Source organism: Apus apus, chromosome 1 (assembly GCF_020740795.1).
Source record: "Apus apus isolate bApuApu2 chromosome 1, bApuApu2.pri.cur, whole genome shotgun sequence".
NCBI lineage: Eukaryota > Metazoa > Chordata > Aves > Apodiformes > Apodidae > Apus > Apus apus.
Genome location: NC_067282.1, coordinates 170,424,628 through 170,436,155, shown reverse-complemented (window position 1 = coordinate 170,436,155; position 11,528 = coordinate 170,424,628). Strand labels below are relative to the sequence as shown.

Genomic DNA, 11,528 nt, shown 5'->3' with positions numbered 1-11,528 from the left:
CAACACCCTCCCTCACAATCCAAACCTTATCTATACATTCCAAGCCTTATCGATGCTAAGCAATGCTATCCTGTTTACTCCTTATGTGTTAGTCCTTTTTACCAAGGGAGGCCGCCTGGTTTCCTCAGATCAGCAGGACACGCACGGGACATTTCCCAGGTACTGTCTCACCTTTTTGCTCAACGCTCGCTGACAGGGCAAGACCTGACATAACCACTGCAGTGGGAAAGACTTCCCAAACTGTTTTCACCCCACCAGCCCTTTCAGGGTTTCAACAGCCTGGGCAGCAGCTGCTACTGTGGCACCTCTCCCTAGTCCAAACCGGGTCTGCAGTGCTCCCCTCAGCACCCCAAAGTTCTCTGGTTGCAGCAGCAAGAACAGACTAAAGGTTTCCCAGTTTTTATTGACAATTAACCTTAATATATACAATCCGACAAAACAGCAGAATCCATCTCCAAATGATTCTTTGGAACATTGAAAGGCAATCAATAATACTTACATGAACAACATTCTCTTTAATTGCTTTAACACCCTCCCAGTGTACATCAGTCTGACAGCCCTGAACAAGAATAAATTATCTGTGAGAGACAGCATTCCACTTTACCAAACAAAAACAAGAAATACATTTTAGCTTAGTAAAACATTGCACAGTGATAAACTCAGGCTACCCTTACACAGTCCATTCACTTGTAATCCCAAAGGAAACCTTTCCAGCACTACAACGTAGCAAGACAGGCTTATGCTGGAGCAAGTGGAAGTTGGCAAAAGTTTTAATCATTAATTATTGTCAAGCGCAAATTTAGTGATTAAAAAAGTGACTGGCATGATGACAGCGTGTTAACTACATAAAATATATGTTCTAGAGAATAACTTTAGCTACATAGAAAGCCTTTTTCCTAAGGAGGGATCAATATTCATGGAATGAAAAAGTAGTAAAGATTCAGTCTACACAGTTTGTAGATCATCCAAATGCTATTTAGATACTTAACTTCATATACGCTATAGCCAAGCCACACTTCTTTTGACTATTTTTTATTAAATACTTCCAGTATACGCAGCAGGTGTAGGAAGAGATTGATGATGTCCAGGTAGAGATTGATTGCAGCCTGTATGTACTCTTCAGGGGACAATTTGTGCATCAGCAAATGAGTGTCATAAATAATAAATCCACAGAACAGAAGAGCGCCAGCAGCAGCAACCACCAACTCTATTGTCTCGCTGTAGAAAAACACCTGGAGGCAAATGAAACATGAAAAAAGAGAACCGAAAAATTAATTTTATTTTTAATATTAAAATCCCTGCATAATGATACACCACACTTAAAAAAAAGGATGCATGATGAGTTTTTACTGTTACGCATACACATATACAGTATTACGATGACATTTCAATATTCTATGTAAATATTCAATATTAACAGTAGAAAAATTAGAAAAACAAAATACAACTGAACACTAAATTTTATTCCCATTTTCTCAATCAAGTAGTGGATCCCAACTGGCTAAGTTTGTCAATCAGTGCAAATACCATTTTTACATTAGCAAGAACAGCATCCAACAAAAATTTGAATTAGAAATGAATGGTTAAAAGATCAGCAGCACGACCTACACCAATAATGGATCTGCTTAGGAATTTTCTTTCATTAAGCTGTCGTGGATTGTCCAAAACTTTTTTGTTATACTACAAGTTAGTACAAGATTTATGTTAAAGAATAATTTTTAAGCTTGAATATAAGGTATCTTACCCTCAATAAACACGAGAAGATTAAAATCCACAAACAAGTGAAGAGGCTGGAAAAAAAATTAAACTGTGAGCAACAATGCATTTTATTTAAAATGTTACTTAAAATTTCTTCCCTTCCTATAAAACCTCTTTGTATTATATTTAGTAAGAAAATATCAATAATTCTTAGATGTCAACTGTTCACTGGCATCAGCGGTAGAATTCAGTTTTATAAAGCTGCCAAAACTTATGTCCTACATTTACTTCTTTTTGAAAGTATTTGAAGCAGTTGCCTTCTGTCTCAGTGAAAAATTCAGGTAAACTAGATTTTAGTGTAATAATACAGTTTTAAGAATCATAATCACAGAAAAGAATTCCTCACCAAGGAAGTGGAACTGCATAAAATTAATAATCTAAGATAAATAACACCTTCACCATTCTCTTCAAGCATGTTCTGTTGACCTGTATTCATGATCATATCTGCAAAGCTTGCTTTAGAAAAGGAAAAACTAGCTTAACAAAAACCAAACCAAAACAACAAACAAAAAAATCTCAATATGACAACATACCCTGCTCCAAATTTGCTGAAGTCTCTCTTTGACTGCAAGGTATATGCAGTCAGTCCAAGAAACACAGCAGTAGTAAGAAGAAAGGCTTGCAAGACCACGGACACGTCAAAGAAACTCACTATAAACAAAAGAAGTAAACTGTCATTTAAGAAACACTACACTCTGCATTTGCTAAATTATCTTTTGAGGAAACAGAAGTTTAAACTCACAGACAGGAAAAGAGAATCTTAACTGTGAACTAAACAAGTAAATTGTGCCTGAACTTGCCTTCGCACTTCAAAACCATGATCATAGGGCTCGGGTACCCCTGCACTAGCTAAGTTTGACAGTTACAGTATAGCTGTAGCTTCTCAAAATAACAGACCTTCCCTACTCATAATAAAAATAATTTTTTTAAAAATGTATTTTTAAGCCTAGATATGGGAGATCCTTAAGGAAAAAGCTATCTGAATTTTTCAGGATACTGAAACAACAACAAAATCACAAGATAATCAGTCCCCTGTAAAGGCTCATAAAAGCATTGATGAGGGGATAGAAAGGGAAAGATAAGTGAATCGAGTCAAACTTTTTCTTCCCTTCTGCCTCAATCTCTTTTTTTCCCCAAGCAATTTTTTATTGTTTTGTGTTTTTTTTTTCAGGAGACCATAAACCATAATGAAGAGGTTTTAGCTTATGCTGGAAGCTATAGTGCAAGGTGATGCCGTAACTTGTCCACATGCTCCCCCAGCTTGACCCTGACAAGAAAGTACAGAATGCTCCAAACTCAAAGTCTTGGAGGAAGCAGAGGAGAAAGATGAGGTTGTTCCACTTGCAGATCAGCTCTGCTGACGGCTGCCTTATAGCAGAGAGCATTGTTAACTCTACTGAAAGAACAGATGGCACAGCCCATTTCTCACTTCAGGTTTATAGAGTTTTAGTTCTGGATCAGAATCCAGTTATCACCCTTGATTCCCTGTTGTGCTTTTTTTCTAAACTCATATCACTGTCATTACAATTTTCAAACAGGGGATTTATTACCACTTTAGTCACATCTAGGAATGTCAGATAGCAATTAGTATGACATATTGGATTCCTTTTCCAGTTTTTTTAAGGAATCAGAGAATCAGACGGCTACCATTTACCTGTAAAGGCAACTGACAGTGCTACCAGCAGGGTCTATAAAAAGTAAAAACAAAAAATTACAAGGATGAAAAAAAGGCCCACAAAACACTCACACGTACACTTCACATGCAATGAGTACCATTCCATTACGTATCCCAGCATGGAATACATTAGCTCTCTTGTTATATCTTTGTATATGAAAACGTTTAGTGTTCAACAAGAAAATGGCAATCATACTGTCTTATTGTGTTAGAAGTTGTTGTGTTACATAAAAATAATACAATATAAACTGAAAAGGAATGAGAGACAGCTCCTGTAGAAAAATTTTGTTCAGGTCTTCCACTCCAAGCCACAGTGTTCTTACCACGCTTACTGCCAACTATTCGAGGAGTTATAACATTTCTCAGAGCTGCTGTTAGAAATTAACTGTTTTCATCTTTTTGCACACTTTTCAATATTTGAAATACTTCCATCCAATACTCTTAATATCTCATTAGACAGCTAAGTATCAGCATCAATTTCCTTTCCCACACATCCCTGTTTTGAAACAGCTAACTTAGAAACAAACTTTACTGAAGTTCAGCCTGAAGGCTAGTAGGGGCCCAGAGTTATTCTAAAATGGAATTTCAAATTAAGTTCCATTACAATAAAAGATGAGAAAAGTATCTATGGCATGACCTGAGAGGTCAGAAATAACAGAACATTTAACCCATATTCTGTTAAACCACTTTATCATACAGAGATTTGAATCCTTCTATTCCTATGCGATGTCATACTTAAACTGTCATATCACTAACTCCCACACTACATTTAGCCCAACTATTACATCAGTCCTTGTTACAGCTGCATCTGTTGAAAATTTTTAAACATTTAATTCTCCTGCAAGACTTCAGAAGTCAAGAAGCATGTAACTGTGTTACAATTTAAACAGTCTACTTACACGGCAAAGTTGTCTGCCTGTTGTATCACAAATACAATTTAGGCAGCTACTAAAGCATCAAATTCCAGTGGTGCTACTGTGAATTATTTTTGGAAGGCTGTTTTGTTACATAATCTAAAATATCCAAGAGCAACAGTTAGGACAGATCTACAAATCTGCAACATCAGGCAGGGGACTGAAATTTAAGGACAGCTCTGATTGACCTGTCTGTGTTGGAAACATGCTCAGAATTCAGCATCAAGATTGCTGATTGCATTTGGGTCTCTGCTTGAGCTTATCCATTAAACAAATAAGGTAATGGATACACCTCCTTCCTTCCTGCTGAGTAGTTTCGTAGAAAAATCACCCACATAAATAGGTAAGACATCAATAAGAGCGCACAGATAGATACACAAGCCATGAAAAAAAATGCTTGCTCAAACTGATTCAAGTTCTAACACTCTTCCTAAAAAGATGCTGGAAGAAACCTGAAGTAGAGGCTACCTAGGAACAACCTGTGGCTACAGCCTACAAAAAAAAGAACTCAGAACTTCCTAAGTGTATAGGGCACCTTTCAAGAAATACAAGAAAAACAAATTAGCCATCACCACTTTGCTTCAAGGAGTCAAAAATTGTATTCTAGGGACTATTAATACTGAATTTATATAAATACTTACAAATCCAAAAAGGAGGTATAAATTAACAGGATGCTTGTGACTGTAGAAGCCCAGTGCCACAATTACAGCCAAAGATCCAATCCAAGGTATCAAGACCAAGGCAGGCCTGTAAAGTTTCATACAAGATAGTCACCAAAATTAAAATAACGGAAAACTAAAAAACAGTTTATATAAACTCAAATTTTTAAGTGATCACCTACATAAAGACACTACTATGTAAAACCGAAGCAAGTTTTACAATAAAATTGCTCTAAAACATACCACCATAGATAATCAGTTAAAACTAGTAAAGTCACAAGACAATTTCTTCATACTGGAGCTAAAGACTGACCAGGAATCCACTCCCTGTAGATGAACCTGTATGAAGAGAAAAATCCATCCATACTAAACTCACAGTATTAAAGTTTATATGGTGTTTCCCCTATTAAGAACTCCACATTCATAGAACCATTTTTCATAAGCACCTGCATGCAACAAAAATGGGCACTAACTGCACCAAAGAAGACCAGTACTGACCAGGAAGTATCACTATAATTAAATAATCCAAGCAGCTCTTCAAGCAAAAACTGGACCAAAATCAAACACAAAATTACAGCAGTTCTAAGTGAGCAGGACAATTATCCTATTTAAGAAGAAAACTGTAGTTTTACAACCTCTGTTATGTACACTACAGCTTATAGAGAAACTTTCATATAGTGTTTGATGCTCCTTCTTTGTTTGGGCTTTGAAAAGTAAAAGTAAAAGTAATGTGAAAGTAAAAGTGAAAGTAAAGCAAAGTCTGCAAGTGCACTTAGGAAAAACAACAATCAGACTCCCTTCCCCAGTGTTCTTTCCCCCTGCCTGTTCACCACAATTTATTTTTTGACTTGTTTTTTTCTCATTAAAATCTGAGAGGCAAAAAGAAGCAAGCCTATGAGAATTTCAGCAGACTAGTTTTCAGAAAACAAAACAAAATCACAAAACAAACAAACAAAGCCGAAAGAAGATGTAGGGAAGAACAGGAGTGGGAGAGTAAGATACTAGTCAGCTTTTTGGAACAAGGACCTATGAACTACAACATTCCAAACAGATTCTAAAAGCAGGTACTTAGGCCACAAAACAAGAAATACCACTAACTAAGAAGTTCTGCAACTGATGTATAGGTTTTTATAATGCAAACATTAATTCATATTAATAAGCGGTGATTAAAATAAAATTTAATGGTAATAATAAAAACTAATTTCATAATAAACCAAGTAGAAAAATGTCAGAGAAGAAAAGTATTTCCTAATCGTGCTATGAAATTTCTATTACAGAACCAAAACACAGGGTATAAACATTATTAGGAATACTTAAATGTTCCAGAGCAATAAACTACAAAAATTACAGTTAACACATGATAAACTGCTCCATTTCATTTTAGTATTTACCTTTCAAGAACAAATGCCTTCACTCCAGTAGAATACAGAAAAATTGCAGATATGACTGTGGTCAGAAGAATTTGAACAGAAAGAATGCTGTAGACTTTCCGTAGAAAAGCTAGAATAAGGAACATAAAAAATAAATAACTTTAGAGTTACACCCACAGAGTTCAACAGTAAATCAGATAAGAGCTTTCTATTTGTTAAGGAACCATCAGAAACTCTTTATTCAGTGAAAAAGCACTGAGAAAAGTGATAAGAAGTCATTTTTTCTTAAAAAGAATTTACACAGTATTCCAGAAAAATTACATTTATTCCTGGACATCATTACAAAAGTAATAACACTGGTAAGAAAATAAATACAAAAACTAGTTGCAAGGAATTTCTTTCAGGCTGTTTTAAAAACCACATACACCTAATCTCACCAAGGAATTATTAACAGTATACCTTTTCCATCATGTTACTGGTAACTAAGGGACCTAAATGAAGCAAGGTTAAATTAGAAGTTCTGTAGAAGACAGAAACAGCCATAAAAGTTTAAAAAAGAAAACCTTTTACAGTAATATCTATTTTATTGACCTTCTACCACGTTAAATATCCTTCATCATCATTTGCCACTTGCATTGTACTGAATGGGTATCTACAGACTGCTACCAAAAAAAAATTAAATCCCAGAATTAAGATAACAGGCTTCATAACTCTAAAATTAGTGGGGAGTCATTCAGGACATACAAATACATCTATCATACAGATACTCTCCGTTCTGCATGCAAAGAGACCAAGCCCATTATGCAAAACGCTCTGAAAGGAAGAATAAACTTACAGAGAGAATCAATTCAATCTTCAATAGTAGAGCCTAAACATCCTACAAGAAGCTGAATTACCTGCTTGTAAGCCATGAGGGACTGCGACCTGCTTTGCTGCAACGAACAGAACACACCTGGAAGCAGCCTGCTCGCTAGCATAGCCTTCTCCCCACACTATTAAATACATCAGCAGTTCTGCTAATGGCAATACCTCTTCCATATTTCCTATCTCATCCTTTATTTTCCAAAAATAAAACTATTTTAACATGAAAAGGTCTCCTGTTTATCAGAAGTATCCAATAAAAATTCACAGCACACAGCTGTTTTTATTCCACGATGTATCCAGTAACACTTGCAACTACTTCAGCAAGGATTACTCATTAGGAACCTTACAGACGAGTATTTGAGGCATTTGAAACCTGCATACAAACATCAAAGTAATATTTCGTGGCCACTAATATGATGTCATAGCACTCAAACACTTACGTGGAGGAGCAAGTGGAAGAGAATATTTTAACCACCTCACAGAGGAAACCCGAATCCCTCAGCCTCCTGGTTAAACCACTCTAATTACGGGCAGCAAATTTAACTTTTATACATCTTGTGTATTATCACGTCTGGGCTTCAAAAAGCATCGCTGCGGAAAATCAAGCCTGGCTCTACGTGAGTTAAACCTCCCCGTCAAAGACCTGCCCTCTGTAGGCCGAGTCCCGTTTTTCGCTGGCCACTGGCCCTTCTCTCACCCTCGAGGCTTCACCTGGACTACCAGACCCCCTGGCTCCACACTCACAGCCTTTACCAGCAGGTTAAAAACATTGCGCAGAACCCCAACCAGGCGATGGGGTGAACGGGGAGCGACCTGTCGGGAACCCCGGGACAAGACACCCCCTTGGCCGGCCCAGCGAGGGTGGGGAGCCAGGGGGAAAGCCAAAGGGAGAGCTCGGGGCCGAAGGGGGCGGCCTTACTCATCCCCCCCACCCCAGCCCCTACCCATGCGGATGTGGACGCTGGCCGAGGCCACGTTGGTGCCATAGTTGAAGTCATCCTCGATGGAGCTCCGCGGGTACCGCTGCCCCGCCGCCGCCATGGCCGCCTCCCGCAGCCCCGCCCCGCAGGGCCGGGCGCCCGCAGCGCCGCGCAGGGCCCTGCCTCGAGCGCCGAGCGCCTCGATGGAGCTGCCGGGCCGCGCAAGGGGCGCGGCGGGGCGGGCACGCAGGGGTGGGGGCAGGGGGCCACGGTTGGGCTGGAAGGGGCCTTGGGGAGCGGTTACTTACGAGCCCCCTGCACGGGTAGGGACACCCCGCTGCTCGAGCGGGTTGCTCAGAGCCCCGTCCAACCTGGCCTTGAACACTGCCAGGGAAGGAGCAGGCACAGCTGCTCGGAGCAACCTGTTCCAGTGTCTCACCACCTTCATAGTGAAGAATTTCCTCCCAATGTCCAATCTAAATCTTCCCTTTCCGAGTTTTAATCTGTTCCCTTGTCCTCTTGCTACAAGCCCTTGCCAGAGTTCCCTCCCCAGCTTTCCTGTAGCCCCCTCGGGTACTGGAAGGCCACTGTGAGGTCTCCCCAGAGCCTTCTCCAGGCTGCACAACCCCAGCTCTCCCAGCCTGTCTCCATAGGAGAGGTCCTCCCACCTTCTAATCATCTTCATAGCCCTTCTATGGAAGAGAAGAGGGTGGAAGAGAACCCTGTGTCCTTTAGAGTTTACACGTGGGCTTTACGTGAGTTGAGGAAGACTGGGTTTCCCCACGAAGATCTCTTCAGGGTGCTGGCATTTACCCACCCGGGCCTGCCCTGCACATGACTCACCGTGGCTTGAAGGGAGTATTGTATATGTGTTTATCTTGAACATGATTTCCTGTGTGTATTTTAGGTCTGAAAGGTCTGAAGAGGAAGTTCCAGTGACTGGAAATTGAGCCCTTTTACTGGTTTTCACCTTTGATTCACCTCTAGCTGCTACACAGAAAGAGTTCTCCAGCAACCTGGGGTTGTCCACAGCTACAAACACGTAGTAACATTTAGATATAAATGATAAAAGAGGCTTTGGACATTATTGCTCTCCATCAGGTTTGTATCCTATCCTTCAAAATAAACTCAGTTTAAGGCAATGAAACACAAATACCATACAATGGTTTGGGTTAGAAGGGAACTTAAAGATCCTATAGTTCCCACCCCCCTGTCATAGGTGGGGGCATCTTCCATGATGTCAGGTTTCTCAAAGCCCCATCCAACCTACTCTTGAGCACTTCCAGGGAGGAAGTATCCACAACTTCCCTAGGCAACCTGTTTCAGTGTCTTACCACCCTGACAAGAAATACCTTCTTACTGATATTTAGTATGAATCTACCCTCTTTCAGCTTTGAACTGTTCCATGTCATATCACTACATACCCTTATAAAAAGTCCCTCCTCAGCTTTCCTGTAGCTCCTTCAGGTACCAGAAGGCTACCAGAAGGTCTCCCTGGAGCCTTCTCTTCTCCAGGCTGAGCAGCCCCAACTCCCTCAGCCTGTTTTCATAGGAGAGGTGCTCCAGCCTTCTGATCATCTTTGTGGTCCTCTTCTGGACAGGACCATGCTCCAACAGGACCAAGATGCTCAACATTTCTCAGGCATTATGCAGCACTTAGTCCAGTCAGACTTGGCACTTGTGGAATCGCCCCCCAAAAGTTACTCAGGATGGTAGCTGACATTAAGGAATCCAGGAAAGCTAAGATTTTTGGGAAGTGGGATGGGGAGTGCAATATATTAGTCTTTAACTTGTGAATGTTATCTAAAGCATGGCAATAAACTGGAGTGATAGACACTTTAGAAATTTATGTAATAGATTAGACTAAAAGCACCTTTAAAAATTGGAAAATAGTGGTCTTTACTGTACTCATAGTATCAAGGGAGAAGTAAATAAATTACATGATTGTGTGATGAAATAATTTTGAGCGAAGTTCTACTAGCGAGCTGATTTAGGATACTATATTTCAGTTGCAGATACAAAAATTATGAGCATGACTTTATATTCTGGAAAGTATTTATTTAATGGATCAAAATTGGAAGAGAGGAGATTTAGGTTAGAAATTAGGAGGAAATTCTGTAGTGTGAGGGTGGCGAGACACTGGAACAGGTTGCCCAGGGAAGATGTGGAAGCCCCATCAATGGAAGCATTCAAGGCCAGGTTGGATGGGGCCCTGAGCAACCTGGTGTAGTAGGAGGTGTCCCTGCCCATGCAGAGGGGTTGAAACTAGATGATCTTTAAGGTCCCTTCCAACCCAAACCATTCTATGATGCTACGGTTCTAAGATTTATGGTTTTCCTAATGATGTTTTGCTTTTTTAGTTGCTGCAGATCAGGATCTTTCAGCTCTTTTCCTGGAGTTGAAGATTTATGCATTGTTTGTGTTGCTGAATAGTAACTGTTCTGAAATAATTATACTGTCTGCTTTCTTGCACATCTGTTCAGAAGAACAATACTGATGTTGTCCCAAAAGCAGTGTTTAGAGTTCTGGACAAGAATCCTGTGTTGCCTTCTCCTAATATATGCAGTGTAATTTTCTTTGAAATGCCTCTTAGAGATGGCCTCACTCCTGAGTCAGATAATTGCCACAGAGTTGACTTCTGTGAATAGCCTAGAGATGTTTGAAGGAGAGACATAATGGTAGCCTTCAAATACTTTATAAAAGGCAGTAACAGTTCTCCAGCTGTGGAGAAAGTATCATGTAAGAGGTAGTGTGGCTTATACAGTAAGGAAGATTCAGGGTGAAAAGTTGAGAAGCTACTTTTTTTAAGAGTGATCAGGGTAAAGCTGGGCAATAGTTAGCCTGGGGTTTAGGCACAGACTGACAGGTAGGCAATTGCAGGAAATAGGTGTGTGCACCTTTGCACTTTAGCACACCCACCTCCTGCGTGGAAGTTGTTGGACTGATGCAAGCCACCAAGAGGCAGTAATGGGCTCATTTAGAAAGACAGGAGATAGAGCAGCAGATAATTCAGTGACGCTACTCACAAGCATGGTCTGCTAGTGTTGCTGCAGATGGGAATGGAAAGAATATTTACGTCTGCAATACTGATAAAGCCTGTGATTTTCATGCCAAAAGAAAGTGTCATTCTTATCTTGAGATCTTTTTGTTGCTTGCAGGGACCCATAAGATGTGTGGTGCAGCGAGCAGTGCTTCAGAGTGCCCGTGCTGCACCAGGGTTTCCTAAGACCAAGCCTGGCTGAGTGCTTGCAATGTCTTTGCAATTTTCCATTCCTCACTTGCGAAAGCGTACCTTACAAAATGCTAAATATTTGCTTATTGAAAAGCAAAGGATGTTTTACATTGCCTTTCTTTTCTGTATATGAAGT

The 11,528-nt window shown here is 40.0% G+C and overlaps 1 protein-coding gene across 1 annotated transcript; it reads right to left on the bottom strand.

The window, feature by feature from the left end:
* Positions 1 to 383: 383 nt before the first annotated feature.
* TMBIM4 (transmembrane BAX inhibitor motif containing 4) lies at positions 384 to 8,303 on the bottom strand. Its single transcript, XM_051607938.1, has 7 exons — positions 8,185 to 8,303; positions 6,398 to 6,506; positions 4,989 to 5,094; positions 3,413 to 3,446; positions 2,292 to 2,409; positions 1,745 to 1,790; positions 384 to 1,232 (listed from the first exon to the last, which is right to left on the bottom strand). Exons 1-7 carry the CDS (start codon positions 8,279 to 8,281, stop codon positions 1,026 to 1,028), a joined length of 717 nt encoding a protein of 238 aa, XP_051463898.1. The 5' UTR covers positions 8,282 to 8,303; the 3' UTR covers positions 384 to 1,025.
* Positions 8,304 to 11,528: the final 3,225 nt, after the last annotated feature.